The sequence below is a fragment of the Pituophis catenifer genome, unplaced genomic scaffold (genome assembly GCF_029215685.1).
Source record: "Pituophis catenifer annectens isolate HBS135680 unplaced genomic scaffold, rPitCat1.0.hap2 SCAF_2, whole genome shotgun sequence".
In the NCBI taxonomy this organism is placed as follows: domain Eukaryota; kingdom Metazoa; phylum Chordata; class Lepidosauria; order Squamata; family Colubridae; genus Pituophis; species Pituophis catenifer.
The window spans coordinates 6,620,046-6,638,017 of NW_027256882.1; the positions used below are offsets into that span (position 1 = coordinate 6,620,046).

The 17,972-nt window shown below is 38.7% G+C and overlaps 1 protein-coding gene across 1 annotated transcript; it reads right to left on the reverse strand.

Moving 5' to 3' along the window:
• Window positions 1-600: 600 nt before the first annotated feature.
• LOC139309773 (vomeronasal type-2 receptor 26-like) lies at window positions 601-16,861 on the reverse strand (the record flags this gene model as incomplete). Its single annotated transcript, XM_070933980.1, has 4 exons — window positions 601-1,511; window positions 12,653-12,779; window positions 15,169-15,381; window positions 16,118-16,861. Coding segments are annotated over 4 exons (1,995 nt in total), but the record flags the coding sequence as incomplete, so codon positions are not given.
• Window positions 16,862-17,972: the final 1,111 nt, after the last annotated feature.

Below are 17,972 nucleotides of genomic sequence, written 5' to 3' on the forward strand. Positions count from 1 at the left end.
AAAAATATATATATTCTGTTCAGAAAAGATGTATTGTATGTTTGTTTGTCTGTTTAAAAAATAAAAAACCTTTACCAAAAAAAAAAAATTGTCAGCTCAAGGGAGAATGAGTTCATTCCTGGCACATGAGGAAATTGGTTCACTAATGGCTCTGAACACCTGGCCAAAAGAGTTTTAGACTTTCCCCAGTTTCAGCTGGGGAAGGTTTTCCAAAAACGACTCTAAAATCACGTCTTTGCTGTACATTACAAAACATTACAAAAAATAAAGATTTTACAAAGTTCAAAAGATGTGGAGGTCTATCTTTTTAAATGGACTAAAGAGGATCCCACCCACTGACTCGTAAACTTCTTTCAAAAATTTCTCTGTTTATTTATTCAGTCAATCAGATGATAATAAAATCTCATTTCTTATCTTGTCCTTCCCTAGTTTCATGACAATTTCAATTATTAATTCATTTATTTTACACTTTGATGATTTAGACCAACATTCTTTTTATTTTCATTAATTTTAATTTTAATTAACCTTAATTGTCAAAGCAAGCATACAAATTCAATAACTGCAATACATAATTAAGTTTTAAGACCCTAAGAAACTACTTCATGATTGGATACCAACTTTTATCATTAAATGTTCCTTAGTATTTAGATCTGGTCTCAGGATGATAATGTAGCACTTGGGGAAGAAGATGCAGCCCAGCAGGCCAGCCCCAGAAGCCAAGATGGAGAAAACCTGCACGGCCACCATGTATTTCCCTTTGGTGCTCAAGTAGGTGGGCAGGAAGGAGATCCAGACGCTGCAGAAGACCAGCATGCTGAAGGTGATCAGTTTGGCTTCGTTGAAGGCCCCAGGCAGGTTCCTGGCCAGGAAAGCCACTGTGAAGCAAATGGCAGCAAGGAAACCCATGTAGCAGAGAACCACATAAAACATGGTCACAGAGCCTTCATTGCACTGAAGGATGATCACTCCTGATTGGGAGTGCAGGTCAAAATCAGGAAACGGAGGAGAAACTCCCAGCCAGATTGCACAAATTACAATTTTTCCAGCAGAACTGGAAAGGATGATGGAGTTGGCCAAGCTCTTCCCCAACCATCTCCTCACCCTGTTCCCTGGTTTCGTGGCCAGGAAGGCCAGCACTACCATGATTGTTTTGGCTAACACACAAGACACAGCTACTGAGAAGATGATGCTGAACATTGTTTGTCGGAGAAGGCAGGTGGCTTTCCTTGGTCGGCCAATGAAGAAAAAGGAGGACAAGAAGCAAAGCAAGAGGGAAACCAGGAGGATGAAGGACAAGTCACGGTTGTTAGCTTTGACAATGGGAGTTTCTAGGTATTTAAGGAATATGACTAAAACAAAGCCTGTTGTTAGAAACAAGAGTACAGCAAAGGAGACCAGGATGATGCCCAGAAGTTCTTCATAGGACAGGAAGGTTATTTTTTTGGGGATACATTGGATTCTGTCATCAGTGGGATATTTGTCATCTGGGCACTTGGTACATTTTTCAGTATCTGAGAAAACAGTAAGTAATATTATTTCTATAGTCCCTCCATTCACATTCCAAGAAAGACCTTCTTTGGATGACAGCTGATACCAAGAGACAGGAAATCAATCGTAATGGGTAAATTGGTAAACTGAAATATAGATACAGATGCAGACTTTTTTAAAAAAATGATGGTTGCCCATCTTAAACCAAATGTACGCAACTTACAGTCCAGTTTAAAAAACACAATATATACGACTATCAAAATATCAAGAAAAATAAGTAAAACCCAAAAGAGAAATAATTGACATGACACCCACCCTTCACTGAGGCAATATACCTTGTTGTAAGCACTTCATCCTAATGATCTTAATAAATATTGACTGACTGACTGAGATATCTTTTGGCCTTTAAGATAAAATTGATTTGGATGAGCAAAACCCATTGACCTGAAACCAATCCTCAAGTTTCAAAGAATTTACATGGTAAACATGGAAGGAAACTTCCTAGGTGACAAGTAGAAAAGATATTTCCTTTAGCAGAATGCCCAATCCACTACATTCCTCTTGCCCAATCCACTAAGTTCTTCTATCCTTTCCTGCCTTATTCTTCAAGAGCTTATATATCTCCCATTATGGAATATATTGGTCATGTTGAAAATAGCAATGAAGAATAAAATAGTCATGTTCACAATTGTGTTTTAACATGCACTTTGATATGAGGTTCTGGTTGAATCCAATCCCTTTCCTCTGGTTTAACTCACTTTCCTGTGTGGAGATGGTCCCCTCCGGACAAGGAATACAATCATAGCAGCAAATTGGTTCTTCTTTCCGAACCCGTTTTACAAATCCAGGGTGACAATTGTCCACACATCTGGACTGAGGCAGAGACTAAGCAGAAAAACAACATTCATTCCAAAATATCTGCCAAATTTTTATTTATTACATTGATTGATGATTAAAATAAATGAAACTGTGCTTAAGAAAGACACTTCTGAGCAATAGATCAGGAAAACATAAAACATTATAAAGCCACTCCCCTTTGAAAATAATCCAAATTGTTCTAGTTAAGATATGAAGAAAAAATTCCTCACAGACTAGGGCTGTCAACTTCAAATGAGGTATTATTTAGTTATATCTGTACACTTATACATGACTGATAAAATAAGACTAAACATTACTGCCTAATTTCTAGAATTTTAGTGAGGATGAGTGGAGATGAAATCATGAGAACATGTCACTTAAAAAGCGTGAGCCAGGCATGTTTTCCTGCAGCCCATGGGACATGAGTATGAACCCTGTGTGGGAAAGGGATATTTCTAAGGCCAAGTGAGGGATTTGAAACAAGGTCCTTTCCATTGAAGAATTACAGTTTTGTTGTTAGTCGCTACTTGTGTCCAACTCCTTCAACCCCCAAGAACCATAGCACTTCAGGACTCCCTGTCTTACATTGCCTCTCAAAATTAGAACTACAATTAGATGACATGGAAAGACAGACCCACATTTATTTATTACTTAAATTTGGAGAAATCTTTGTTTCAGTGGAAGACTTAAGGTAGCTGACAATCAAGATAAACAATTGCATTCAAGGGGTTTACAAGCCAAAGATCAAATCTAAGTAGCATTTCATCACAAATTAACCCACATTGTCTCATTATTTCAAGAGTCAAGAACGTTTCTGGGAGGGTCAAAATCATTATCAGACCATCATTTTTCAGGTTTAAGGCATTATTTCATATCGGACAAGTCATTGTGGTTCCACATTGATTGGACCTGCTGACCTTCCTAGTAGCAGGAGGCCTATCCCAGTGGGTGAAACAAAGGCATGAATAACTCTGGTCAGATATGGGCTGTTAAAAAATATCTGAGCCTGCTCTTTCAGAGGATACTAACAGGCAGAAATATACAGACAGAAAAGTTGCCAATATTTTCAACCACCTTGTTGAGCAACTTTAGCCGTGAAAGAGCATCTTGGTTGATAATAAGCCTCTGTCTTTCAAAACTCCCCAGTTGCTCTTTGATGGGATCCTCCTTGGGGAAAACCAACCAACTTATGATATTCAGATCTGCTGCTACATTTCCACTTTGGTCCAAGTATAGTTTCTCCCAGGAAAAATTGCAAAACTCATTCTTCTCCAGAAAGGGATGAAACTAGAATTGAAACATCCAGGAATTTTGAAAGCAACTTGAAACATCATAAAAGGAGGAGCCATTTTAAAGCTGAGCTTGTGAATGAGAGATGTCCAGTGCCCTCTTCATTATTTGCCTGAATACCAATAACCCTTGGACATATATACCACTTCACAGTGTTATTGGAGCCCTCTCTAAATGGTTTATAAAATCAGCATATTGCCCCCAACAATCTAGGTACCCATTTTACCAACCTTGGAAGGATGGAAGGCTGAGTCAACCTTGAGCTGGTCACGATTGAACTCCTGGCAGTGAGCAGTGAGTTAGAGTTAGGGTTAGGGTTAGCATTAGCATTAGCGTTAGCATAAAGGCAATGGCTAAATGCAAAGACTGAGTAGCCATTAATCTGAAAAGCTTTAATTGGATTCCTGCAGTGAGGAGAGGCTAAGCTAAATGTTCCCAGGTTTAGCTGAAATTTATGAATATAAAATTCTATCATGCTAATTACAAACCCATTAGTACAGGAATTTATTTGAAATGTATACATTTTAAATAATTTTATAATAGTGTTTAATATAAAAATATAATTGTCACAGTGCCTGCTCTTTGGAACATAAACCTGTGAACTAAATATGGCCTCATCTTGGCCAAACCTGTTGGGTTTTTGTAGAACAATGGTTCTCCTACATCAGCATTTGATTTTTTTCTAAATAGGAAATAGGTTTGATGGCTCCTTGTCAGGACCCCATACCTGCCATGGCTCTAGCCTTGGAGCCCCCAATCTCTCTTTCTTCTCCATTTTTCTCCTCCTAGATATTGAGGAATATGCAACATTCAAGACATGGGCCAGAGTCTTAACAATACTGTAAAAACGGTGGTCATTTTTTATCTGAATTCTATTCTTTTTCTCTTGCATGTCCAGTGGTGCTATCTGGGTGCATCGTCTCCGGCCCTTGACAGAAAGGATATGCTTTGAAAACGAACAGCGAAAAGACTGGTCTTCAAATTTGGAATCCTTAAAAAGACTGGATTGAAAGGCATCATCATTTGGCCATTTTCTTTCCTGAAAAGCAAAGTTCCAAATGCTATGGATATATTTGAAAAGTGTATGCCTTATCATTGTCACCTGCTCCACAATTGTGGTGATCCAGACTTTCCCTTCAATGGGTCCTGGCAAACCTTCAATTGTTAAATGGATATGGTGAGCTCTATGCAAAACAGAACCAAATTCTATGAAGTGTACAAAGACATTGACTTTTCTCCACTTAGAGATGGCACGTCTGAGAGGTTCTGTACCTCTAGCTATTGAGAATTGTTGTGAGATAACTACACAAATTCCATTTCTGACAAACATAGGAGTGAAAGTTCTCATGAAATTCTCTCCCTCCTCTGTGTCTGTTGAAAAGAGACCAATCAAAGTCCATCTGAAATGGAGGAGGACTTGGACAATTCCTGGATACTGGATCCCATTTTGGGGAAGCATCTGATGAAAAAAAGGCATTTGACTTTTATCCCTCAGAGCCTCTGAAACAATTCCATAACTGATCTGGAGAACCAATGAAGAATGGTGAATTATGGTTAGATCAGATCAAGTCCAAAATGTAAGCTTTTAACACAGTGTGTTTCTCACAAACATATTAGATTGGTGCAGTAGTCACCAACTGGCAGTCCACGAACCACTGGTGGTCTGCGAGAAAATTTTGGTGGTCTGCAGAAAAATTATTTGCATTTTTTATATTGCACTAAATACTATTTATCTTTTTTTAAAAAAAATCATCTTAGTGGTCCACAGGTTTTAAAATTATGAATTTGGTAGTCCCTGAGGTTGGTGACCACTGGAACAGTCTATTGTTCTTAACCCTTACGCGATATCAAGATAAAGAATACAAAATGCAGAATATTAGCAAGATGAAATATAATCATTTGTCTATTCTGGGGTCTAAGATACTGCTCTTTCTCTTTTCTAATAAAATTGACATTCAGATAATAGATGTGCTATGTCTTCTATCTGTAGAGCACTGCAAGTGCAACTCAGTTCATTTTAGAGATTTGCTTAAATGTTCCATATTTATCATTGTGTCCAGCTGCTCAAGTCTTGCTCAAGTAAATATTTAGACCTCCTCCCCACTCTGGATCCCAATCCCTAGCCATGACAAAGGCCATGGTGAAAAGCAGCTCATGAATTCCATAGAAAAGATATGATTGAATCTATTACCCACCCACCAACAACCTGCTCACTTTGCCAGATAGAGAAACAAAAAAACAAACCTGTGGGACTTTGCAGGGTCCTACTAATGTTGACATCTGAATGGAGATGTCATCAAGAGATCCATCAAGAACAGCCATCAGATTGTCCTTCTTGCCACAGCTGTAGTTGGGAATATTGGCTTCTCCAGTTGAGAGGATGTCTAGCAAAGCATCTGAAGTGCCAAGGGTGTTCAAATAATTGTCATGGATGTTGTAACCAAGTGTGAGATTGTACAAAAGCTGAGAATTCTTGTTGACTTGTTGAATGGCAAAAATGAAACTTAGGATTCTTTCTGAATCAGTAACTGAATGACTGTAAGACAATGTTCATCATAGCATCATCTCTAACAACAACAACAAAATATGTTTTCATTTATTCCTCTTTCTCTCCACAAGCTGATTCAGTCTTAAGCCAAAAATAAGAATAAAACTATAATCACCCATCAGCGTTTAATTGTTATGAGTGTTGAGAACGTGGGATGGATATTTAATATTTAAAATATATCATTATTTGTAATAGTATTCATTTTTAATTTGTGCAATGACCAAGATTCAAAATCATTCAATCATTAAAATAGAATTATCAGCAAAGAGGACTTATAAATGATCCAGAAAAGCAATTCTAAAAACAAGCCATCCTCTATTCCATACCAGGGTCAGGCACTGAATATCAATGAATGGTTATAAAAATAGGGAAATGCGTGGAGCAGAGGCAACTACAAACTTTTCAATAAACTAGTTGTGATTAACTCAGGATTGTATGAGAGGGGAAAATATTTGGATTTTGGTGGGCGGGGTTGTTCCATCTTTGGATTTGGGTCTCTTAAAATAAGACATAATAGAGAATCCATGGAAAGCCAAATGATTCAAGAAATTAAATAGGTCCTGCAATATAGGAATAACTGAAAGAAAAGAAGAAGAGTGTTAGGACTGCAAATGGAAGGAATGCAACTCCATCACACTGAATGACTTACGAGGAAGCTTCAGTATAAGGAGCTGTGTTGAAAGATAGTGTTATATGGGATCTTATTGAGGCAAAGGAGATGATACTAATGAGGTGGTCTCCTGGCCTGTAATAGCTCCGTAGGTTTTTTCCCTCATGTTCCTCCAAACTCTGCAGGCACTTCTTTCTCAGCTTCCCAATGACTGGCTGGGACATCAGCAGCAGCAGAAGCAGAAGGAGGAGGTCCATAATTCATGGGGCTGAATCAATCCCCTTCCTGTTTCTAAGGAAGAACAAGAGCATTCGAACAATTCAAAGCACTGTCACAAGATGAAAATGAGAGTAACTTTCTTGACTGAGAGAGAGATAAACAGAACTTCACCTAGAAAGGAGAAAAAGGAAAGGTGCATTCAAGAAGCACAGTCTCTGAATGTCCCAAAATTTGTGCCACATGGAGTTTCATCTGAGACATTTATCCTTTTCTCATGTAAGATTCCTTTCAAGTTGCTTCAGTCTGATGTTTACATCAAAGGCAATCACTGGAGGAATATCATGAGAGATCTCACAAACCAGGATGTTAATAATAATAATAAGTAAGAAGACATCTCCTCTGGGGATCCTGAACTACCTCTGGACCTCCATGTGCAGAGGAGAAACTGGAGAAAAGTATAGTGAAAAATCATAGATAGTCACTGGTCTAGAGGGCACTGGTCTGAATCACAAATTGGAAGTGATTTTAAAATTGCTCATGCGATAGTGAAATTTCATTTGCCTTAGAGATATCAACTTTGGGGTGATCTTTGAGATGTGTTGGATCTTCCACTTGGTGCAGAGTTTGTCTCCCAGTTGATGTCAGGGTAGTTAAAATCCCCCATTACTATTGTGATGTGCTTCCTACATACTTTAGTTAGCTGAGGAGCAAAAAGTTCATCTACTTCCTCTGTTTGGTTGGGTGGCCTATAGTATAGACCTATGGCAAGGTCATTTCCCCCCCCTTTTAATATTGATCCAAATGCATTCAAGATAATTTTCATCATTGTTGTGCTCTATTTCTGTAGAGATGTAGTTATTTCTTATATCTAGTGCAACTCCACCTCCTCTTTTATTTGGTCTATTTCTTTTAAATAGTTTGTATCCCTCTAGCTGTACGTTCCATTTGTGGGTTTCATCCCACCAAGTTTCCGTAATGCCAACAATATCATATCTGCCCTCATTTACTTGAATTTCTAATTCACCCTGTTTATTCCTCATACTCTGTGCATTGGTGTATAGACATTTGAGTCCATTTTGATTGACCCTTTGTTTACTGTCTACATAACCTTGTCGTGCCTGACTGCCCCTACTTTCTTGCCACCTGTTTGATTAATGCACATGGTATGGCACTCGCTATTAAATGCTTGGTTTTGGTTGACACCAGGAGTGATAATCTTACTCGCACAGACATCTATGTTACATGCACTGATAGCCCTATTAATTTTGGATTGCTGGTTTCTCTATTTATTTAATTGGTTTCTACTAATATGTTGAATTGTATTATTTGCAATAGCTGATAAAGGAATTATTGGTGATTAGAATAAGAGAATTTAAAGAAATAATTGGGGATTGTACTATGTTATGTGAATGTAAATTTAGGGGTTCAAATTTTAAGGAGGGAAAAGAAAAATTGAACTTTAATAGGTTGAGACGTTATGATGAAGGGTAATATTGATTTCTTAAAATTAGAGAGAATAAATGATATGAGAAAAATTGAACATATAAAATGGTGTTAAAAATGAACAAAAATCTGTACAAATTTAAGACCGGGAAAATATTCTGTTCAGAAAAGATGTATTGTATGTTTGTCTGTTTAAAAAAAAAAAAAAAACTTTACCAAAAGAAAAAGAGGTCAGCTCAAGGGAGGATGAGCTCATTCCTGGTATGTCTGGAACTGGGTTCATTAATGGCTCTGAACACCAGGCCCAAAGAGTTTTAGACTTTCCGCAGTTTCAGCTGGGGAAAGTTTTCCAAAAACAACTCTAAAATCACCTCTTTACAGTATATTACAAAAGATTGCAAAAAATAAAGATTTTATAAAGTTGGAAAGATGTGATATTCTTTCTTTTTAAATGGACTGAAGAGGATCTCACCCACTGACTGGTAAACTTGCTTCAAACGTTTGTTTGTTTGCTTTTTTGCTGGTTTGTTTGTTTGTTTGTTCATTCGTTCATTCATTCAGCTTATTTGCCACCCATCTTGTTTTGAAACAACTCTGGGAAACTTATACCATTAAAATCATAAAAGAAAAATAAAATAATTAAAATGGAAACTATAATCAAAATAGAATTATAGTTAAGCAATAGGGAGGGAAGGAGCTGGATATGTGGGGGTGGGTGGGATTGCCTCTTAGTTCATCAACCATCTCCATTGTGATGCTCCATCACTGGGATCTGAAGCTATCTACAGAATCAGGTCTTAAAGCTTAAGGAACAAAATATGGTATTTTATTTGATACACATAATATCCAAAATTAGAGGTAAAGTTCTATCCCCAGTGAAATGGAAGATCCACACCTTGCATTGAAGGCCTGTCTACTCACTCTTTATCCTGTTTTCTTTTGTTCAATTTCATCATCATTTGAGACTACAGTTGAAATTTAGATTTGTAGTAAGGTGATGTCCCAAAGATGCTTTTTTCAAGAGGTAACTGGACTGTTTTGTTTTTCTTTGAAGACATTTCACTACTCATCCAAGAAGTTTCTTCAGCTCTGACTTGAGGGTGGGGAATGGAAGAATTTATACTCCTTCCAGACAGCTGGTCATTTGCATTCTTTTAGAGAGTCATTGAGGCCACTTGGAGGTTTATCTGTGTTATCAGGATCACTGAGTGGTGCAAATGGGGGTGGAGCCTATTTGGAACTGCTGAGAGGACTGTGTTGAGGACTGGAGATAGATGATGTCGTATCCCTCCCCCTCACCCCAATCTGGGAAGTCTTGGCTCCTCTGAAGATGCATTATGTTAATATAACTATTTCATTTCTTATCTTGTCCTTCACTAGTTTCATCACAATTTAAATTATTAACTAATTTATTTTACACTTTGATAATTATCTTAAATTAGTCTTACATTTTTTGTATGTTTATTTCTTTTGATTTTAAATAACCTTACTTCAGGGGTGAAATGCTCCCGGTTCGGACTGGCTCGGGACAGTAGATAGCGATGATGGCCGGTGGGTCAGAGAACCGGTAGCAATGGCAGCTGGAGGGTCTGCCCACCCGCCCACTCGCCCACCCGCCCCATTCCCCAGAGTCGGGGAATGCACCATTCCCTGACTCCTACTGCTCACATTTCTCCTGCGGCTAGATGTAAGGGATCAGGTTCGCCTGATTCGCCAGTTGCGTCCCTTTCTAGATCGGGACTCGTTACGCACAGTCACTCATGCTCTCGTCACCTCTCGACTGGACTATTGTAATGCTCTCTACATGGGGCTCCCCTTGAGGTGCACCCGGAGGCTCCAACTGGCGCAGAGTGCGGCCGCGCGGGTGGTTATGGGAGCAACATGGAGCTCCCATGTAACACCTCTCCTGCGCGAGCTGCACTGGCTCCCGGTGGTCTTCCGGGTGCGCTTCAAGGTTCTGGTTACCACCTTTAAAGCGCTCCATGGCTTAGGACCTGGTTACTTATGGGACCGCCTACTACCATCAACAGCCTCCCACCGACCAGTATGCTCCCACAGAGAGGGGCTCCTCCAGGTGCCGTCGGCCAAACAATGTCGGCTGTCGGCCCCTAGGGAGAGAGCCTTCTCTGTGGGGGCACCGACGATCTGGAATGAGCTCCCCCCAGAGATACGGAGGATTCCGGATCTGCGCACCTTCCGCCGCGAGTTGAAGACGCTTTTATTTCATCAAGCTGGCCTCGCCTAAATCTTCTCCCTTTTAAGTGTAAATTTTAAATTTTTAATGTATTTTAAAATTATGGGTATTTTAAATTATGGGTATTAATTCAGCCAAATTTATTTAATTCATTTTATTCGATTTTAAATTTTGTATATCTATGTGTTTTATTTCATGGCTGTGCACCGCTCTGAGTCCTTCGGGAGTAGGGCGGTATAGAAATTCAATAAAAATAAAAAAATAAAAAAAATAAAAAAAAAGGGAAGGCAAGCACCTGAAAGGTACCAGAGTCACTCACACTCCTTCTTGAATGAGCTGCTCTGGTCCATGCACCAGCTGCACAAGCACACACCATTTATTTAATTCAGCGGCAGGTTGGGTGTATGCTTGCACAGCCGGCACATGGACCAGAGTGGCTCATTCAAGAAGGAGAGTGAGCGACTCCGGTACCTTTTGGGTGCTTGCCTTCCCTGACAGCCATCTGCAGGAGAAATGTGAGCAGTAGGAGTTGGGGAATGGTACATTCCCTGACTCCGGGGAATGGGGCGGGTGGGCTGAGCCACGTGGCAAAGGGCAAGTAGGCAGCAGCTCTGCGGCATGGCTGGAGTCAGGGAATGGTGCATTCCCCTACTCTGGGGAATGGGGCAGGTTGGTGGAACCACAGGAGAAAGGTAAGGACACGCCGGCTGAAAAGAAATTTAAAAAGTTTTCCTACCTGGTTCTGTGGGCATGGCTGGGTGGGAGGGGGTCTTCTGACTAAGTGGGCATGGCTATGAGTGACATCGAGTTGGCCACACCCACTCAGTCACAGGACAACCCCCCACCAAGCCACAGAACCGGTAGGGAAAAATTTTAGATTTCATCCCTTCCTTAATTGTCAAAACAAGAGTACAAACTCAATAATAACTGTAATAAATAATTAAGTGTTATGAGTTTAATAAACTACTTCATGATCAGATACCGACTTTTATCATTAAATGTTCCTTAGTATTTAGATCTGGTCTCAGGATGATAATGTAGCACTTGGGGAAGAAGATGCAGCCCAGCAGGCCAGCCCCAGAAGCCAAGATGGAGAAAACCTGCACGGCCACCATGTATTTCCCTTTGGTGCTCAGGTAGGTGGGCAGGAAGGAGATCCAGACGCTGCAGAAGACCAGCATGCTGAAGGTGATCAGTTTGGCTTCGTTGAAGGCCCCAGGTAGGTTCCTGGCCAGGAAAGCCACTGTGAAGCAAATGGCAGCAAGGAAACCCATGTAGCAGAGAACCAGATAAAACATGGTCACAGAGCCTTCATTGCACTGAAGGATGATCACTCCTGATTGGGAGTGCAGGTCAAAATCAGGAAACGGAGGAGAAACTCCCAGCCAGATTGCACAAATTACAATTTTTCCAGCAGAACCAGAAAGGATGATGGAGTTGGCCAAGCTCTTCCCCAACCATTTCCTCACCCTGTTCCCTGGTTTCGTGGCCAGGAAGGCCAGCACTACCATGATTGTTTTGGCTAACACACAAGACACAGCTACTGAGAAGATGATGCTGAACATTGTTTGTCGGAGAAGGCAGGTGGCTTTCCTTGGTCGGCCAATGAAGAAAAAGGAGGACAAGAAGCAAAGCAAGAGGGAAACCAGGAGGATGTAGGACAGGTCACGGTTGTTAGCTTTGACAATGGGAGTTTCTAGGTATTTAAGGAATATGACCAAAACAAAGCCTGTTGCTACAAACAAGAATACAGCAAAGGAGACCAGGATGATGCCCAGAAGTTCTTCATAGGACAGGAAGGTTATTCTTTTGGGAATACATTGGATTCTGTCATCAGTGGGATATTTGTCATCTGGGCACTTGGTGCATTTTTCAGTATCTGAGAAAACAGTAAGTATTATTATTTTTTTAGTTTCTCCTTTCCCATTCCAAGAAAGACCTTTTTTGGATGACAGCTGATACCGAGAGACAGGAAAGCCAGAGTTCCTCTGGTGTCACTCACCTTCCTGTGTGGAGATGGTCCCCTCCGGACAAGGAATACAATCATAGCAGCAAATTGGTTCTTCTTTCCGAGCCCGTTTTACAAATCCAAGGTGACACTTGTCCACACATTTGGACTGAGGCAGAGACTAAGCAGAAAAACAACATTCATTCCAAAATATCTGCCAAATTTTTATTTATTAGATTGATTGATTAAAATAAAATGAAAATGTGCTTAAGAATGACACTTCTGAGCGATAGATCAGGAAAACAAAACATTGCAAAGCCACTCTGCTTTGAAAATAATCCAAATCCTTTTTAAGATATAAAGAATAAATTCCTCACAGACTAGGGCTGTCAACTTCAAATGAGGTATTATTTAGTTATATCTGTATACTTATATTTTCAATTCATACAGCTGCCACACTGGTGAAATAAGACTAAACATTACTGCCTAATTTCTAGAACTATACTGAAGATGAGTGGAGGTGAAATCATGAAAGCATGTCACTTAAAACACGATGGAAGTTACCACATTGAAAACAGAGGTTTTTGTAGTGGCTTCTATGAAGTTAATTGAAAAGCAGCAAATAGACTCTTTCCTGCAGATTGATAAACTTTATCAAGACAATTCTTGGTTTTATAGGGAGAATCAATTTTTAAGAGAGGAAGTGACTGATTATATAAGCAGGAAGAGTTGAAATGGAGGTTTCAAAATGAAGGAGATAACTTTTAGGAGAGAGCGATCTTCAAAGATGCATCAGTCTCAAATCTACATTCAAAAATTTTCGAAAATAAAAGCAGGGGGAGGAGCAATGCTGAAGGAGAAAGTATTATTTGAAGAAGAAGGATTGGAAAAAATATAGAAAGAAAGGAAGAATTGAAGATTAATTTCTTTTGGGGAGGATCTTAATAATAAATTTGAAAAGTCTATTGAAATTAGCATTTTTTTTTAAGTTTAAGTAAAAATGTTTAACTAAAAATGGATAGCTTTTTTTAAAGAAATGACTGTGGTATTAAAATGGTTAACTTTAAAGTTAATGGATAGTTTTCTGAAAGTTTTGAAATTGATATTTTGTAGAATAAATTTAAGAGTTAGAAATAACTAAACTCAATGGATTAATAGTATCTTTGAGGTTATATTCTGAAGAATATTTTATTGAAGTATTTTTTTTGAGAGAAAAGAAAAAAAGAACTTAATGAAGTACTAAAATGGTTAATTTAAAATTGAATGGATGCAAAATAATATTTTCTTTTTTTTCATTTTCTTAAAGAGATATGCTTTAAAGAAAGTTAAAATGTTTAAATTAGAATTTTAAAAGGGGAGGCTGATGAACAATTTTTAAAAGAGGAGTTAAAGAGGGTGAGGGAGTTTTGAATCTTGTAGTAAGTTAATATATTTTAGGTTATGTTTAGTTTAATGCTATATCCTGTTTTTGCTCTGGGAAGTTGGGGCTGGGGGTGGGGAGGGGGGGGTTGAAGGTTGTGTGGGGATAAAATGGTTGTCTAATTTTTAATATAATTAAAAGATAGATTAAGGTATTAATAGAGAAGTAAGAAAAATGGGGGAAATGTTATAATAAAGGGAATGACAATATTAAGATATGATAAATATTGGAGGAGTAAAAAGAAGATTAAGAAGATGTATCCAGAAGATATATTGAATGATTGATTATGCATTATTTGTTTGTTTACAATATTAAGTTATGATAAATATTGGAGGAGCAAAAAGAAGACTTAAAAGATGTATTCAGAAGATATATTGAATGATTGATTATGTATTGTTTGTTTGTTTGTTTATAAAATAAAAAAAACTTTTTTTTTTTAAAAAAGGGTAAGCCAGGCATGTTTTCCTGCAGCCCATGGGACATGAGATTGAACCCTGTGTGGGAAAGGAATATTTCTAAGGCCAAGTGAGGGATTCAAGACAAAGTCGTATCCATTGAAGAATTACAGTTTTGTTGTTAGTCGCTACTTGTGTCCAACTATTTCAGCCCCCAAGAACCATAGCACTCCAGGACCCCCTGTCCTCCATTGCCTCCCAAAATTAGAATTACAATTAGATGACATGGAAAGACAGACCCACATTTATTTATTGCTTAAATTTGGAGAATTCTTTGTTTCAGTGGAAGACTTAAGGTAGCTGACAATCAAGATAAACAATTGCATTCAAGGGATTTTTAGATGGATTAGAAGCCAAATACCAAATCTAAGTAGCATTTCATTACAGATTGACCCTTATTGTCACATTATTTCAAGAATCAAAAAATTTTTGGGGGGGAGTCAAAGTCATTTTCAGTCCATCATTTTTCTAGTTTAAGCCATTATATCATATCGGACAAGTCATTGTGGTTCCACATTGATTGAACACCTTGGATGACCTTCCTAGCAGCAGGAGGCCTATCCCAGTGGGGTGAAACAGAGGCATGAATAACTCTGGTCAGATATGGGCTGTTAAAAAATATCTGAGCCTGCTCTTTCAGGGGACCCTAACAACAACCGTATAGACAGAGAAAAATTGCCAATATTTTCAACCACCTTGTTGAGCAACTTTAGCCGTGAAAGAGCATCTTGGTCGATAATAAGCCTCTGTCTTTCAAAACTCCCCAGTTGCTCTTTGATGGTATCCTCCTCGAGGAAAAGCAACCAACTTATGATATTCAGATCTGCTGCTACATTTCCACTTTGGCCCAAGTACAGTTTCTCCCAGGAAAAATTGCAAAACTCATTCTTCTCCAGAAAGGGATGGAACTAGAATTGAAACATCCAGGAATTTTGAAAGCAACTTGAAACATCCTAAAAGGAGGAGCCATTTTAAAGCTTAACTAGTGAATAAGAGATATTCAGTCCCCTCTACAGTATTTGCCTGAATAGCAATAGCACCTAGACTTATATTCCACTTCACAGTGCTATTACAGCCCTCTCTAAGTGGTTTATAGAATCAGCAACAATCTAGATACCCATTTTACCAACCTGGAAAGGATGGAAGGCTGAGGCAACCTTGAGCTGGTCAGGATCGAACTCCTGGCAGTGAGCAGTGATTTAGGGTTAGGGTTAAGGTTAGGGATAGGGTTAGCATTAGCATTAGCATTAGCATAAAATGCCACAGCAAAATGCAAAGACTGAGTAGCCAACAGTCTGAAAGGCTTTAATTGGATTCCTGCAGTGAGGAGGGATTAGGCTAAATGCTCCCAGGTTTAGCTGAAATTTTTGAATATAAAATTGTATCATGCTAATTACAAACACATAAGTACAGGAATGTATTTACAATGTATACATTTTAAATAATTTTATAATAGCAGTGTTTAATATCAAAATCTAATTGTCTCAGTGCCTGCTCTTTGGCACATAATCCTGTGAACTAAATCTGGCCTCCGCTTGGCCATACCTGTTGGGTTTTTATAGAACAATGGTTCTCCTACATCAGCATTGGATTTTTTTTCTAAATAGGAAATAGGTTTGATGGATCCTTGTCAGGACCCCATACCTGCCATGGCTCTAGCCTTGCAGCCCCCAATCTCTCTTTCTTCTCCGTTTTTCTCCTCCTAGATATTGAGGAATATGCAACATTCAAGACATGGGCCAGAGTCTTAGCAACAGTATAAAAACGGTGCTCATTTTTTATCTGAATTCTATTCTTTTTCTCTTGCATGTCCAGTGGTGCTATCTGGGTGCATCGTCTCCGGCCCTTGACAGAAAGGACATGCTTTGAAAAAGAACAGCGAAAAGATTGGTCTTCAAATTTGGAATCCTTATAAAGACTGGGTTGAAAGGCTTCATCATTTGGCCATTTTTTTTCCTGAAAAGCTAAGTTCCAAATGCTATGGATATGTTTGAAAAGTGTATGCCTTGCAATTGTCAATTTCTCCACAATTGTGGTGATCCAGACTTTCCCTTCAATGGGTCCTGGCATACTTTCAATTGTTAAATGGATGTGGCGAACTCTATCCACAATGGAAGCAAATTCTATGAAGTGAACAAAGACATTGACTTTTCTCCACTTAGAGATGGCATTTCTGAGAGGTTCTGTAGGTCTAGTCATTGAGAATTGTTGTGAGATAACCACACAAATTCCATTTCTGACAAGCGTAGGAGTGAAAGTTCTCATGAAATTCTCTCCCTCCTCTGTGTCTGTTGAAAAGAGACCAATCAAAGTCCATCTGAAATGGAGGAGGAGTTGAACAATTCCTGGATACTGGATCCCATTTTTGGGAAGCATCTGATGGAAAAAAGGAATGTATCTTTTATCACTCAGAGCCTCTGAAATAATTCCATAACTGATCTGAAGAAGAAATGAAGAATGTTGTATTATGGTTAGATCAGATCAAGTCCAAAATGTAAGCTTTTAACACATCCAGTGTGTTTCTCAAGAATATATTAGAATAGTCGATTGTTCTTAACCCTTAAGCCATATCAAGATAAAGAATACAAAGTGCAGAATATTAGCAAGATTGAATATAATCATTTCTCTAACCTGGGGTCTAAGATACTGCTCTTTCTCTTTTCTAATAAAATTGACATTCAGATAATAGATTGCTATGTCTTCTATCTGTAGAGCACTGCAAGTGCAAATCAGTTCATTTTAGAGATTTACTTAAAGGTTCCATATTTAACATTGTGTTCAGCTGCTCAAGTCTTCCTTGAGGAAATGTTTATGCCTCCTGTGGATCCCAATCCTTACCCATGACAACGGCCATGAGAAAAGCAGTTCATGATTTTCATAGAAAAGATATGATTGAATCTATTACCCACCCACCAACACCCTGCTCACTTTGCCAGATAGAGAAACAAAAAAACAAACCTGTGGGACTTTGTAGGTGCCTACTAATGTTGACATCTGAATGGAGATGTCATCAAAAGATCCATCAAGAACAGCCATCAGGTTGTCCTTCTTTCCACAGCTGTAGTTGGGAACATTGGCTTCTCCAGTCGAGAGCATGTCCAGCAAGGCATCTGAAGTGCCAAGGGTATTGAAATAATTGTCATGGATGTTGTAGCCAAGTGTGAGATTGTACAAAAGCTGAGAATTCTTGTTGACTTGTTGAATGGCAAAATTGAAGCTTAGGAGTCTTCCTGGATCAGTATATGAACTACTGTAAAAAATGTTCATGATAACATCATCTCTAACAACAACAAAATATATTTTTTATTTGTTCCTCTTTCTCTCCACAACCAAATCAGACTTAAGCCAAAAGTGTGGAAAATAAGAATAAAATTATAATCACCCATCACCATTTAATTGTTATGAGTGTTGAGAAGGTGGGATGGAGATTTAATATTTCAAATATATCAGTATTTGTTAATACATATTCTAACGGCAGCTCGAATAACATACGCAAAGA